The sequence below is a fragment of the Ochotona curzoniae genome, unplaced genomic scaffold (genome assembly GCF_017591425.1).
Source record: "Ochotona curzoniae isolate NIBS_2020 unplaced genomic scaffold, NIBS_Ocur_1.0 contig_2404, whole genome shotgun sequence".
In the NCBI taxonomy this organism is placed as follows: domain Eukaryota; kingdom Metazoa; phylum Chordata; class Mammalia; order Lagomorpha; family Ochotonidae; genus Ochotona; species Ochotona curzoniae.
Window position 1 is genome coordinate 7,345,557 of NW_024465451.1, and position 15,186 is coordinate 7,360,742.

Sequence of the window (15,186 nt, forward strand, 5' to 3'; positions counted from 1 at the left end):
GCAACAGGCGGAGGGGTAGGAATGGGCTTGACACCATTCGATCCACAGGGATCCGAGCCAACGGTTGCATAACCCCTGCAGTCAGTAGAGCAGGGGTTCCCCGGCACCGCCAGAAGAGAGTTGGCATCCAGAGAAGAAGTCGCTGAAAGGAGCCGGAAGAGAACAAGACTGCGGTGGGGAGCTACCTGACTCACTGCCCAGTCCCGTCGGTTCCCACTGGACCAGGCCTGGACAACACCAAGCCTGGGAGCCCAGGGAGGAGTCCTCATCTGGTCCCAGCCTCAGAGGACTGGATCTAGGCTGGCAGTGACAATTCAGCATACAGGGTCACTGGCTGGGGGCTGTCAGGAGCAGCAAGGAGCCCCCCCCCCCAGGAGGTGACATCATCTCAAAGATGAATGGCATCAGTCAGGCAGCCATCAGGAGGCAGGGAAGGGCACCCCTGGCTGAGCAGCAGCCAAGGCCTGGAAGTACCTGTGAGATGGTGGCACAGTGCCCAGCACCATAAACGGGTGGCACGGTTGCCATGGGGGACTATTACCTCTATTATTAACCTGCACCTAACACCTCGGGTTTTTACCGTATTGAAGGTACTTACTATCGTGAGGATGTGCCTGGCATTCCTGAGTGCTTCTCACTCATAAAAGGGGCCCTGGTAAGCCGAGGGGTACGGCATGCAAGGGGCTCGGCAGGAGGGACACAGAGCGTGTGACACGCTGGCTCAGGGTGGGGCTGACAGGTGGCAGGGGCCCCGTGTTCTCTCTATCATCAGTGTGCAGACCTCGAGAATTGCCGTAGGGGGAAGGGGGACAAGGCACAGCAAAGGAGACATTCTGGGAATCTTCAAACATAACCAGGCTTCAAAGCAGGGACATGGTGGCCAGTGAGAGTCAGGCAGGCTCCAAGGAGGAGCGGCGGGACCTGACGGACACACACCCCACCTCCTTCCTGGCTCGTCCGTGGCTTTGCCAGACAAGCTGGTGCAGTGGGAACAAGCGAGCAGAGAGCAGCAGGAATTCCAACCCCTGAGTAAGCCACTTCACTTTCTTCCATCTCCGAGTCTCCATGACCTCAGCTCGGGAGACACGCATAAGAACATCCAAAGCACTCTTGGAAATTTCAAAACTCCAGGGGGTACAGCGAACAGGAGGCAGGAGAGTGGCAGAGCACGCTAATCCACCTGCTAGTGTCAGCATTCCATATGGGTGCTGGTTCGAGTCCCGGTTGCTCTACTTTCCATCCCACTCCCTGCTTGTGGCCTGGGAAAGCAGCAGAGGATGACCCAAGGCCTTGGGACCCTGCATGTACGTGGGAGACCCAGAAGAAGCTGGCTCCTGGTTCAGCTAAAGCTGTTGCAGCCACTTGGGAAGTGAACCAGCCAATGAAAGATCTCTCTCTTTGTAACTTATTCTTTCATTAAACAAATCTTTTTTGTAATGAAGGTTATACAATTGTAGAATGACTCCATTTTACATAAATAAAAAATTAAACAATACGCTCTTTAAGGAGTCATACAGGCGGTAGCATGAAAAGAAAAGCAAGGGAGCAATTAGAATTAAACTTCAGGAAGGCAGTTTCAGATGAGAGGAACGCCCAGAGGGCCTCCAGGAGCCCGGTGTCTGTTTTAAGTCAGGTGCAGGCTGCCTACCCGATGATGTGTGTTCTTTTTTTTTTTTTTAAGATTTATTTATTTTTATTGGAAAGGCAGATATACAGAAAGGAGGAGAGACAGAGCGGAAGATCTTCCGTCTGATGGTTCACTCCCTAAGTGACCACAAAGGCTGGGGCTGAGCCAATCTGAAGCCACAGGGATTAGAACCTGCGACCATGTGGGATCCTGGCACATTCAAGATAAGATTTTAACTGCTACGCTATCACACTGGGCCCTTAAGATTTATTTATTTTTATCAGAAAGTCAGATATACAGAGAGAAGGAGAGACAGAAAGGAAGATCCTCCATCTGATGATTCATTCCCCACATGACCACAATGAGCCAATCCAAAGCCTGAAGTCAGGAGCAGGGTGGCTGGGATTAGAACCAGTGGCCATATGTGATCCCGGTGTGTTCTAGGCAAGGACTTTATTTTTTTAAGAAAAATTTTTTTTAAGTTTTTTTTTTTTTAATTGATAAAAGGCAGATATACAGAGGAGAGACAGAGAGGAAGAACTTTCGTCCGATGATTCATTCCCCAAGTGAGTGCAATGGCCAGTGCTGCCCAATCTGCAGCCAGGAGCCAGGAACTTCTTCCAGGTCTCCTACGCGGATGCAGTGTCTCAAGGCTTTGGGCCTTCCATGACTGCTTTCCCAGGCCACAGGCAGGGAGCTGGATGGAAAGTGGAGCTGCTGGGATTAGAACTGGCACCCATATGGGATCCTGGTGCGTTCAAGGCGAGGACCTTTGCCACTAGGTCACCCGCACTGGGCCCTAGGCAAGAACTTTAGCTGCTAGGCTACTATGCCGGGCCCAATGACACATACTCTTTAAGCTGTGCGCAGCTCTGTGCCAGGTTTCCCGATCCTTGCCGGTCATGCTCTCACCCACCACACAGGACACAGGCACAGGTAAGTGAGGCGCCAGCGCCACAGCACACAGCACAGTAAGCATATTGCCCTGAGGGATTCAGCTGTCCCCTATGCACTGTGAACTGGTGCCACTGCAGAAGCTGCCGTCCCTGAGCCCTCTGTCACCTCCCATGCAAATGGAAGCCAGGTACACCTGCCCTACCCCCTCACCACCTCCACCAGCCCCGTGCACCCCGGCCACTGAGGCGCTACCTCCTGCACAGGAATCGGAGCCTGATGCGCAAAGCAGGTCTTTTCAGCCAATGAGGCCATTGAACTCTGAAGGACAAAGGGCAACACGGCTAAATACCCCTCTGTCGTCCTCACCCAAGGCCGCCAAGTGTTGTGCTCCTGGGAGGGATCGTGACCTGTTGATTCGGGACCCTAAAGGTGAAGGGACAGTCAGATGGTTATGGGTAACAATATCCCATGAACAGAACCACATGATCATCACCAGGGTCCCCCCATCCCTCATTTGTTCCTTGGTCACAGTGTGTCTGCTGGTTATATACTTAGCTTTCTACCCTGGCAAGGTGCTTACTGCTTACCTGGGTGGCCCTGCCCTGGACAGGTCACTCCCTACCCACTACTGACTCCATCTCCATTCACCTGTTGACCTGTCCCCATCAGGTGCACCTGCAGTGGCCCGGGTGGGAACGCGCGGAGCTGATGCTCTCAGTGGGTTGCACCTGGAGTTCTTAGGGGCCAAGGCTGGCGGCCGTGGTTGACTCTGGACCCCTGTACGCACCAGTCCCTCCACCTGACAGCGCCTGGCTCCGACGGCGTCGACCTTGATCCCTCGCAGGCAGGGGCGCACTTTCCTGCCTGGGTCTGGCAGAAGGCAGCAGGCTGGCCTCTCGGGCCGCGGGGGCGGGGCCGGGGCCCGGGGCGGGGCGGCGCGCGGGGAGGAGCAGGAAGGGGCGGTGGCCCTGCCCGGCTTCCGCGTCACCCTGCTTAACGCCACCTGCCTGCCGACGCTCCGTATAAAGGCGTTGCCGGCCTTGCCCCTGGGACTCGGCCCCATGGAGACGCCGCCGGCTGCGGGCGGCGCGCGGCTGGGTGAGCGCGGCGGGAGGGGCGCGGGCTGCGGGTCCCGGCTGGGCTCCGGCCGGGTGGGACCGAAGGCAGAGCCCTGGGATGGGCACCCCCCTCGCTCGCTGGTGCTCAGGACCCCTTCCACTGAGCCCACGGTGCGGAGTCGGGGGCGAGGCAAGGGGTCGAGGTCGGGAGGGGAGGCCGCAGGAGCACGGGCCTGTAAGCCGGGACAGCCCCCGCGTCGCCGGCGCCCGGCAGCCGACCAGAGTTTCCCGGAAACTTTTCTTCCTAGTCGATCACCCCGGAAACTTAGCCTGCCCGGGCCTGGGAGTCGGTCTGAGTCCTGCGCCGCCTGGGCCTGGCCCTAGAGTGCCGGGAAGGCCGCCTCGTCGCAGGGGGAAGCCCCCGGCCCCTGGTGCCCGTCTGAGCCCGGTTTTCCACCCAGAGTGCCCCGCCCCTGCCTTCTGGATCCCTGGGTTGGGGTTGGGGGTAGGGGGCGGAATTAAAGAGATTGAATTCCAGTCTTTGGGCCACCAGCTAACAGCTGGGTGACCTTGAGCGCTTTCTGATTGTCGGTGCCTCAGTTTACCCTATTCTCACTGGGAGAGCTTTCCAGAGCTGACGCGTGACCGTGGCCTTGCCTAGCGCCACCAGTCCAGGGTTGCCTCATCCTGGTGGGTGGGGCGGGTAGGAGAGAGAGGATGACAGGGCAGGCGGCTCCCTTTGCTAACCCTCATGCCTGTCCCCCCCCACCACCCTGCCCCGCAGCAGCTGTCACGGCCGTCTTGCAGGAGGCTGAGCTATGAGCAGCTCCTGTGGAGAGACCCCCAGCCCGCAAGCCAGCCCCACCATGAGTCTGTGGGCACTGGAGGACAGCCACAGCTGCCGGGACACCCCAGGGACGACTCCAGAGCCCTGCACCCAGGAGGCAGCGACTTTGGAGCTGCAGATGAAGGTGGACTTCTTTCGGAAGCTGGGCTATTCCTCCTCGGAGATCCACAGCGTGTTGCAGAAGCTGGGTCTGCAGGCAGACACGAACACGGTGCTGGGCGAGCTGGTGAAGCATGGTTCGGCCACCGAGCGGGAGCGCCAGGCCTCACCTGACCGCTGCTCTCAGCTCCCCTTGGTGCCCCGCGGCGGGGGCACCCCCAAGACGCCCAGCCTGGAACCCTCACTCCCAGAGGACGACAGGGAGGGCGGCGACCTGAGGCCGGTGGTCATTGACGGAAGCAATGTGGCCATGAGGTAGGTGGCACTTCTGTGGCTGAGGCGTGTGCATTGGTACCACTTGTTTCAGCTGCTGCACAGCTCTGCCTTGGGGACCAGAGCTTGACCTCTGCCCTCCATGACCCTGCCTCCCCATGCCAGGAGGCCCCCCACCTGACAGCTCGGGACATCTTGGAAGTGGGGCTGCAATCCTGGTATACTCAACCTGCCTGGAGGTGGTGGCACAAGTGTTCCAATACAGATCCTGCGGCCTCCAGGGGCACGTGGGGGGCTATATGCAGTGGGTGGGTCTGTGTGTGAGGCCAGCAGGAGCACACAGCCTCAGACCCCCTCACTGCGGTGGAGGTCAGATCTTGCAGGGGACTGGCCTGGAACTGGCTGCCACCCACCAGGGAACTTAGCTTTGTTACCTGTGAGAGGGTTGACCCACCCTTGGCACAGAGCATGTGAGGATCAGCCAGTGGCCAGTGTCCAAGGAGGTGCCCGGATAAGGTCCTTGTCATCCTTTGGGGGGCTGGGGCTCTTGAGGTCTGCTATGACCGGGGGAGGGGAGTGACCTCACAGCTGGCTCTGGCTCTCATGGAACTGGTGGGGGGGGCAGTTGCCTGCACAATGGCATGAGGCCCCATGACTGCCCCTCTGTCTCCCCAAGGGCTCTCACAGGGTGGGTACAGGGTTAAGGCCGCTGCTTGGCTTTAGAGAGCCCTGGTTTCTCCCTTGAAGCCAGGCCCCACCCTCCAGGCCAGCTTTCTCCCCCAACCCCAACCTCTAGGTGGGCTGTGAGTCAGGGTTGGGTGGGTCACTCCGGAGGAGGAAAAGTTCCTGGAGGCATTGACAGGGAGACCCCAGGCACTTCCCCGCCACCCAGAGGGATCTCCCAGGTGGGCTGCTTGCCATGCCTGACGTCAGCCTCTGTCCTCACCTGGCATTTGGCCCCGCCCACCCCTGGCTCAACGAGGGGCAAGTCAGCTCTGGGCCTGCCTGCCCCATACAACCCTACCCCTTTCCCAGCAGGCCAGGTGAACTCTTCTTCCGACCTTCTGGGTCTGTGTTCCCATCTTGACCACAGGCTGAGAGGCAGGGGAGAGCTGTCCCTCCAAGCTGGGGTGGAGGCTTAGGTGTCCTCCGGGGACTCCTGGCCCTGGAGAGGGGCATGGGCCGAAAGTGGCCAAGTCAGGGGGCCACCAGGAGCAGTGTGTGTGTGTGTCCCCACGAGAGGAGGGGCGGTGGTGGGGGACATCAGCCCTCTGAGAGGCAGAGCCACGCCGAGCCCGCCTGGCCACGGGGGGTTTCTGAGCTGGGCCAGCGCTGGCAGGAGGGGAATTCCAGCCTCTGACTTCCTGTCTCAGCTGCTACTGGGTTCCTGCCCTGCCGCCCCCTCCCGCCAGGGGCGGGCTAGCCCCTGCCATATGCAAATCGTGGGGAAATTCACCTCTGTTTCCTTCTAAGGGAATTTTTTTTCCACTCAACAAGCCGGGCTTGGGCAGATCTTGTCACCTGGGGAGCCTGGCCCAGCCCTGCCCTCTGTCCTGGGGCGGGGGAGCAGCTGATCTGGAGTCTATAGCAAATACATTCTATCTGGCCAGCCCAGCTGGCAGGGGGACCCTGACCCTCTGTGCCCTCTGGAGGGGCCGCTGGAGCTGGGGGGGGAGGGGGCGGTGAGAGGAAGTCCGGTTTTCCTGTGCCACTAGAACTTTCTCCATTGCAGCAAGAGGGACATCAAGTTAGCTGTAGGGAGGCACTCTGGGCCTTGTGTGTTCTGCTTCTGGCTCTGCCATGCCTGCTTGCTGAGGGAACATTCTGGAAGCCAGGGCCACAGAGAGCAGCCTCAGCCTCAGCCAAGGTTTTCAAGACACTGAGTTCAGGCATCCCAGGGAGTCCCAAGGCTTGGAGATGCCACTGGCCTCGCACGGGACCCCTGCGTGTTCATGTGTGTGGACAGGAGGAGGCAGGTGCAGACTGCATACCTCAGACAGGGAGCCAGGCCGGAGAGGGGAGGCCAGGGAGAAGGCCCAGAGCAGGTGTGGGGCAGGCAGAGTTCCGGGCATCAATGAGCAACCCCAGAAGGCGTCCAAGAGGCAGTGACATTTCACGTGGGTCCTGCAGGAAGAGTGCAAATTCACCAGAACATCATTTCTTCCTGTTCTGCCCCTCCCTCTTAACCCACTTGGTTCACACTTGCGTTGGGGAGGGGTTGTGTGTGTGTGTGTGTTTTCTACCACATCAGCCCTGGGTGTTCAGTGAGAGACAGGAAAGCGTTCTAGTGGCTTCAGGCTTGCTTTCCAATCCCACTCGTCTCTTACCACTAGCCAGGTGACGCTGGGTGAGTCACAGGGCCCTCATGGCCTTCACCTCAGCAAGCCATGTTTGGGGGTGGGAGGGCAGTGGTGCCTTTGGTCCCTAGCTGAGCTCCCCACCCAGGACCCCCCCCCCTTCTTCCCCTAGACCAGGCTCAGTCCCACCCAGGCCACCACCCATGTGATGCTTGAGAGCACACACACACTTAGCATTGCTCCGTCACCATGGCATGACTCCTCACCATGACCACATTCCCCTCTCTGAGCCACCATGTGCTTCCCGGGAAAGGGGGCTGCCAGTGAGGGTACCCTCATTCAGAACCACCAGGTTCCTAGCCCAGGAGACTGTGAGCCAGCCCTGGGTCAGCAAGGGCCGGGTGCTGCTCCAGGGCTGGGCTTGGTGCCCGTCGCAGACGCTGCAGGTCAGAACAAAACTCCCCAACAGCCGCTATGCCCCCTCACCACCCTGTCTGCCTTCTCCTGGGGCTCCAGCTACCAGCCAACCAGCCCCTCCACCCCCCCCTAAAGTCACGCACAGGATGTGGTCGGCCCTGGACTTGCCCCTTTTGCGTAACATCTGTCCTGTTGTATTTGCCAAATCTGAAACTCTGAGGTGCTTGCTCAGAGGGGCAGCAAGAGGCAAAGGGCTACGGGAAGGGAGCGCCTTCCAATGATGCCCAGTGTTCCCCTGGGAACCTCTAGGCCCAGTCCCAAAACTCTAGACGAGAATCTCCTCGACTTTGCACTGAGCCAGCAGGCAAACCGATGCTGCCATGGCCCCCTGGGATGGACGCTGAGCAGTCTTGCAGGCAGGGGAGCTGTGATCTGGGGCCTGGCCATGGTTGGTCAGGCAGACCAGCCTGGGCAGGGAGGATGCTCTGGCTCCCAGCGCTGCTTACTGGCAGCATTCCCGGAGGTGGCAGCAACCACCCAGTATCCCTTCCTCAGTCACACCCTCCTCTCTGGCGTTGGGGGGAAAAAGTAGTGTCCACTGTTCTTTCACTTTCATTAGTCTCCTGCCCCCCCCCAGTCACTTCCTCACTTCCTGTCCTGTGGTGAACGGAGCCAGGAGCAGGGTGGCTCCTTTTCCTTCGCCCTCCTTGGGGGTCCCAGCCCCTGGAGGCTTAGTGCAGGAACTGAACTTTAATCCGGAACAGCCTGGTCTCTCTAGGCTGGGGCTGGTGTTTCCCCCACCCCTTCGGCACGCGGGCGGGCAGGCGGGCGGCACTACTGGGCCAAGGGAGGGCTGGTGACTCAGTGCGCTGTGTACATCTGTGTCCTGTGGTCCCAGCAGCTGCTGGGCGGGGCAGGAACCAGCAATCTGCTCACTTGCCTTTTCCCCCACCCCCAGGTGTGTTGCAAGGGGGCCTGACCCTCCAGCTCCCACCCGCCTCAACATGGGGAGCTGTGCTGGGTGTGTCCTCAATTTCAAGGAAATGGGATCTGGCTGGGGAGGTGGGGGCGGGGAGTCTCCAGGCTGCCTGGGACCTGCCGGGAAGCAGTGCTGGCAATGGAGGCTTTGAGCCAGCCTTTCCCACACCCTACCCCTAGCATAGTGGGTTAGGCAGGGACTAGTGGGTGATCCACTCCCCAGCCTGCCCAGGCTGACCTGTCCTTCCTCTCTTCCCAGCCATGGAAACAAGGAGGTGTTCTCCTGCCGGGGCATCCTGCTGGCCGTGAACTGGTTTCTGGAGCGGGGTCACGCAGACGTCACTGTGTTTGTACCGTCCTGGAGGAAAGAGCAGCCTCGGCCTGATGTACCCATCACAGGTGAGCTGAGTGGAGCCCCGAGAGCCCTGGTCCTTCCCCCGTGGCTGCGCCTGGCACCTGGTTGACTCCAGGTAGGAGTCTGTCCCTGGGTTCTGCTGGCCTCGGCAGTCGTGCTCTGAACAAGCAGCCATTGGCAGGCAGTCACGTTGTCCAGTCTTTTGCCTCGGGGACTGGGTGCTTCCTTCTTCCTCCTAGTGGGCGGGCACCCCTTTACCAGCCTCAGTGGCACAGAGCAGAACATGGTGCTAGGGCTGAGACCAGCAGAGTTGGAATCCTGGCTGTGTCCCACCCTGGCTGCCTCTGCGCCCTGGGGAAAGGCCTGTGTTAGCCTTGAGCCTCTCATTTCTCATCTGTAGAATGGGCTAGGGTCAGGAGTCTGGGGTTAAGGCCTCACGTGATGCACTCAGGACGCCTGGCACTGGTCAGGACTGCTCATATGCCAGCTGTCACCTGGCTCCTTGGACAAGTGAGTCCATCTCGCTAGAGGCTGCGAGATCTCAGCCTGCTGGAACAGCAGCTTCCCAAAGTGAGCTGGAAACCTCCGTCCTGGCCACGTAAGGGGCAGAGCGTGAGCCCAGCCTCATTCACAAACCCCCAAGGACAGAATGGACAGACAGCCAAGACCATGTCTGGCTGGGACAGGTCCAATGTCCAGAGGGGAAGGAGAAGAACAACTCAGTGCCCTGGACACTGGCCCCCAGGCGCCTGCAGCTCGCAGTGGCCGGATGTTCTCCGTCTCCCGGCAGCAAGCTCATGGCAGAGCCAAGCCAGGGAGCATGGTGGTGTAGCCGTGGCCTCAGCAGACTTGCTTTCTGCCCCTCCCCACCACTCGTGGCCACCAGGAGGTTAGAACCTGCTCTGGGTCCCAGCTGGACCCTGACCCCCACACCCTGTCACCTCCCAGACCAGCACATCCTGCGGGAGCTGGAGAAGAAAAAGATCCTGGTGTTCACACCGTCGAGGCGGGTCGGCGGCAAGCGGGTGGTGTGCTACGACGACCGCTTTATCGTGAAACTGGCCTACGAGTCCGACGGGATCGTGGTCTCCAACGACACCTACCGGGACCTGCAGGGAGAGCGCCAGGAGTGGAAGCGCTTCATTGAGGAGCGGCTGCTTATGTACTCCTTCGTCAATGACAAGTACGATCCCCCAGGAGGAGCCGCCGGCCCTCATGGGCAGGGACTGGCCCCAGCAGGGAGGGCTGGGCTCTGGGGAGCCCTTGGGACAGCTGTCCGCCTGCCCGGGGACTTTTCCACACGGGGCGGGTGCAGTAGTGTTTATACCAGAACAGGATTAGTATTTCAGGAAGGCCTCTCACCACCCTGAGCAGAGACCCTGGGACTTGGGGCAGCCTCTGATGCCTTCGGAGAATCCCTGGCTGGGGGGCTGCCCCTTACCTCCCTTGGTGTGACCCACCTGCCTGCCATCGCCCCCAGCAAGCGCAAGATCTGGACATCTGGCCAGATATCTGCAGGCCTTCCCAGTGAGCCCCATCGCCCAGCCCCTTCCCGGCAGCTGGACATGCCCCGCCTCCCTGAAAGTCCTCCTGGCCCTCTTGCAGGTTCATGCCTCCCGATGACCCTTTGGGCCGACATGGACCCAGCCTGGACAACTTCCTACGGAAGAAGCCACTGCCCTCCGAGCACAGGAAGCAGCCATGCCCCTATGGTATGAGGCCCAGCTCTGCCCTCAAGCCCCCAAGCTCCGCACCTGCCCTTCCTTTTACCTGAGCCTGCCTATGCCCCACTTGCTTCCTCTTGGGGACCGCCCCCCCAGACATACATACCAAGCACAGCATTCCTGTGTCACCCACTGCCATCCCCAACCCAACCCAGACCCTGGTCCCATGCACTCCCCGCAGCCCCCCACTCAACAGCCCCCTTCTTTCTCCATGTAGGCAAAAAGTGCACCTATGGGATCAAGTGCCGCTTCTTCCACCCGGAGCGACCCAGCCGCCCGCAGCGCTCTGTGGCCGACGAGCTCCGTGCCAATGCATTCCTCTCACCCCTCAGAGCCCCGGGCAAGGACAAAAGTACCCAGCGCCCTGCACCATCACCCCAGCCCAGCTCTGCACCCACAGAAGCCGAACAGAGTGGCGTGGATGGGAAGAAGCTGGGAACCCGGGCCTCCCCAGGATCCCGGCGTGAGGGGCCAGCACAGAGCTTTGCCCCAGCAGGCAGGAGCCTCCCAGCAAGTGGGGGCAGTGCGGGCAGCTTCGGGCCTTCTGACTGGCTCCCACAAACGCTGGACTCGCTACCCTACACTTCCCAGGACCGCCTGGACTCAGGCATCGGCTCCCTAGAGAGCCAGATATCAGAACTGTGGGGAGTCCGGGGTGCAAGCCTGGGAGAACCAGGCCTACCTCGCGGGCCTTACCCTGGCTACCACTATGGACGCGAGCTGCCGGCCACTCAGACCTACCATGCTTTTGGACGGGACATGGGTGCTGGCCACTTCAGTGTCCCTGCAGACTACCCGGCCCCACCACCTGCCTTCCCTCCCCGAGAGTACTGGTCTGAACCATACCCGCTGCCTCCACCCACCCCAGTCCTGCAGGATCCCCAGGGGCCGAGCCCAGGGCCCGGTGGGGGTCTGTGGGCCGGGGCAGGCAGCCTGGCCAAGGAACGGGCCAATGTGTACACCAAGTTGTGCGGCGTCTTCCCCCCGCACCTGGTAGAGGCTGTGATGGGGCGTTTCCCGCAGCTCCTGGACCCCCAGCAGCTGGCGGCGGAGATCTTGTCCTACAAGTCCCAGCACCCCAACGAGTAAGCGGGCACCTGTCGGGAGGGTGGGGGCTGTCTGGTCAGGGCCTAGTGCTGTAAAGGGGCCTGTTCCCAGCTTCAAGGTGTGCTGCCCTTGGAGGCTGGACAGCAGGAGGGTGGTAAACAAAAGGGAGGGAACCCACACACCGAACATACTGTAGGATTGGTTCTGGCCCCATGGCTGCCCAGCTGTGTGTCTGAGCGGGTCAGAGGCGATCGCCTTGTTGATGCACATTGTATCTCTGTAGCTTTAAGCAGATGCGCCAGTAACGGCCGTCAGTCTGTGGCTGAGGCCCAAACCCTCTTTCTCTCAGAGGGCGGGGAAGGAGGCTGGGGGCGAGCAGAAGCTCGGGCTGGGGGCCCTGTGCAAGGCCCCCCACCTCCACCCCGTCCCTGGGATGCCAGCCTTGGCTGGCCAGTTGGGCACTGTGTGCCTGCCCTCCAGGGGCCCCTTCCTCTAAGCCAATGAGGTCTCGCCCATGCTCTCACTGGGCGCATGGCTTCATGTCAGTAAGCAAGATGCTTCTTAAATAACCTCCCTTCTGCCCCACTCTGTGCACCCGCCCCGGGGGTCGGGGTCCCTGTCCCCTGACCCTCTCCTCTCACCCCTCCATCCCCAAGAGCATGAGAACGTGCCTCTGCCTACGCACAGGTGTCAGTCTCCCGTGTTCTAAGTGGAAAGCCCTCCCTCCAAAAACATCAGAATAAAGTATATAGCCCAAGCCATTTCCAGAGGTGACTGTGGCTCTGCCTTCGCCCCGGGAACAAGGTGGGGTCCCAGCTCTCACCAGGCCTGTGCAGGCCCTGCAGGGCTGGGACTGTGCCTTGATGGGAGGCTGCTGCAGACCTGGGTGGGGGGTGGGGCCCGGGCCAGGAAGCAGAAGTGTGAAAGGGCTGTGTGCCAGGTTGTGGGGCTGTTCCCCTTTTCTGGGCTGTGGCCAGCGCTGAGGCTGGGAAAGTACCCAGCCGGAGAGATGGCCTCCCAGGAATTGGGCTAGAAGGATGGGGAGACAAGTCTTCAGGACTCAGCTCTGGCCCTGTTCTCCCAGGTCCCAGCTCACCAGGTAGGCCAGGGTCCCCTCCAAGAAGATGAAGAGCCCTCACCAACTGGCTTTGCTGTTGGCTGTCACCAGGGGAAAGTGACTGCCCTCCCTGGAGCTGTGTCCTCATTTGTGGAGGGAGGATCTGCTGCCTGGGGTGGGACCTGACCCCCAGAGTAAGGCTCCTTTAAGAGGTCTTGGGCAATCCCCTGCAAGCTCCGTTCATCTGTTCACCAGGGTTTCCCCTGCAGCCAGCATCCTGAGCTTATCCAGCCCACAAAGAGAGCAGCAGGAATACACATCCCACACCCATGAAAAAATAGGGTGAACATGTCAAGTCTTTTTAGGTGACCAGCTGGGCTATCTGATACTCCCTATACACAATCAGCAGGGGAAAATGGGAAAGGACTTTAGGAAAAAACAAGAAGGCTTTTTTTTTTTTTTAAGGATTTTTATTTCTTTGAAAAAGTGACAAGGAGAGGCACAGACTCCTCCATCCCTTGGTTCATTTTCCCCAATGGCTGCAACAGCCAGAGTTGAGCTGGGCAGGAGCCTGGAAATCTACCCAGGGCTCCCACAGTTGGGTGGGCAGGGACCCAAGCACTTGGACCATCCTCCGATGCTTTCCCAGGTGCATCAGCACCGCAGGTAACTGAATGGGAAGTGGAGCAGCCGGGATGCGAGCCAGTGCCTGTGTGAGCTTCACCTGCGGTGCCAATGGTGCCAGCCTTCCTCACCCTAAATGGTCGCTCTTTGAAGCCTGTGCCTAGGGCCGGACATGGAAATATTTTGGCCGATCTGTTCTTCCTGGCATTCCACACCTGTCACTTCCAGCTGCCTCAGGCCATGGCACTGCCTTGTTTACAAACTATTTTTTCCCCATTAAGCACTGTGCTCCAGATTACAAGGCTACTTATGGGTTCCTGTGTTTATGGGGCAGAAAGCTGAAATACCGGATTGTCCAGTTCACTATCAGGCACGTGGCAAGGTCCCACAGAGGCAGACAGACTGGGGCAGGGCCTTGAGCACTGGGTCCCAGGTCCCCAAAGCTGAGGACGGATGGGGCCTTGGACATGAAATGCCCCAGCATGCTACGCTGCCTCTGTGCCACGTGGCTGGGAGGCCTCGGGTCATCCAGAAAGGGAAGTAAGGCACTCTCACTCCTCCTCCCATCTCATGTACCCACTAGCCATGGACTTGGGAGGTCACCCTCACTTCCTACCCAGGGTTGAATTCTTGGTCAATTGCTGCTTCCGCTTCTGTGTATTTGGCAGGCAGCAAGAGAGCCACTCTGCAGGCAGGTGGGCAGTGGGCAGCAGGTGCTGGCTGACTGTTGGGGGAGGGGTGCTGCTACAGCAGGTGCCAGGCTCTGGAGAGGATCCAGGCCATTCTGTCCTTCCCTGGGGATCCAAGCTTGCAACCTGTGCTTTCCCAGCATGCCAGGCCTTGCCATGCTGGCCGTGAATGTTTCCAGCCCCCTCTGGGGCCTGTTTCTCAATCTGGCTTCCAGGCAGAACTACTCCAAGGCTGCCAGGCCAGATGTCCAAGCTAACTCTTCCCCTTGGCTCAGGTTTTAATTCTATAAAGTTCTCCCCACCACCTCCTGCCATGACATCCACTTAAATAGCTGACACAGGCGGCATTTCCTCACCTACAGAAGGGGACACCACAGGCCTGGTCTCACTCGATTTCACAAGAGGATGCCTCCATCTGTGTGGTGGCGGCAGAGAAGGGGGACCTGGGTTCAAGCTGTGTAACTCAAGCCGACTCACTTCCCCCTCTCGGAACCTCGGCTGCCACCTCCACCCCTGCGCTCCCCTCTCCGACCTGTCAGTAAAGGCGGTAGGGACAGGATGTCACTCCTAAGACCAAAGCTCAAACCGCAGAGGAGGAGGCCACTGCAAGGGAGCAAACTCCAGGTGGCTGCCCCGTGCAGCTCTTTCCTCCTCTGGCTTTCCTGGTTCTAGGAGCCAAGAAGCTGATGGGGAAATTGGCCAGTATGCAAATTCCTACACTGTTGGGAAATGACACAGAGAAACGCCTCCCACCCACTTTTTCCCACACCCCCAAATGCCCTCCCTCCGCCCTGGCCTGCGGCTATCTTGGACAGCGGCCCGACCCCTGAGCTGTCTTGCAAGTTCTGTCTGGCACAGGGGTTCACCGGCCATGGGGTGTGGACTGTGGAAGCCAGGATGAGCAGGCAAGGTAGCAGCCCATAGTGGGATGACATTCCTCCTGCTGTCCCTGCCTGCTCAACCCCTGCCTGCTCAACCTTCCAGCCTATGTGGAGGACTAGGATCTGGGGACCCGAGCCAGGTGCAGGTGGGAGAGCGGTTCTCCTAAGGTCTCCTGTGCAGGATGAACTGGGAAGTGGCCAGCACTCCTCACACTGTGGGACACACAGGGCAGACCTGCCAGTGCCACAGTGCCCAGCAACAGGAAACTGGATCCAAGGCAGCTGTGAGGGAAGAGGTGCTGTGCACACAAGCCCT

The 15,186-nt window shown here is 59.8% G+C and overlaps 1 protein-coding gene across 2 annotated transcripts; it reads left to right on the plus strand.

Annotated features, from left to right (window-relative positions):
- Window positions 1-3,527: 3,527 nt before the first annotated feature.
- On the plus strand, window positions 3,528-12,380 carry ZC3H12A (zinc finger CCCH-type containing 12A). Of its 2 annotated transcripts, none has more exons than XM_040974223.1 (6): window positions 3,528-3,622; window positions 4,367-4,843; window positions 8,753-8,892; window positions 9,797-10,031; window positions 10,454-10,560; window positions 10,790-12,380. In XM_040974223.1, exons 2-6 carry the CDS (start codon window positions 4,401-4,403, stop codon window positions 11,659-11,661), a joined length of 1,797 nt encoding a protein of 598 aa, XP_040830157.1. In that variant the 5' UTR covers window positions 3,528-3,622; window positions 4,367-4,400; the 3' UTR covers window positions 11,662-12,380. The 2 variants fall into 2 exon arrangements, with proteins under 2 accessions (XP_040830157.1, XP_040830158.1); XM_040974224.1 differs by having other exon boundaries at window positions 3,531-3,622; window positions 4,370-4,843.
- The last annotated feature ends 2,806 nt before the right edge of the window (window positions 12,381-15,186 follow it).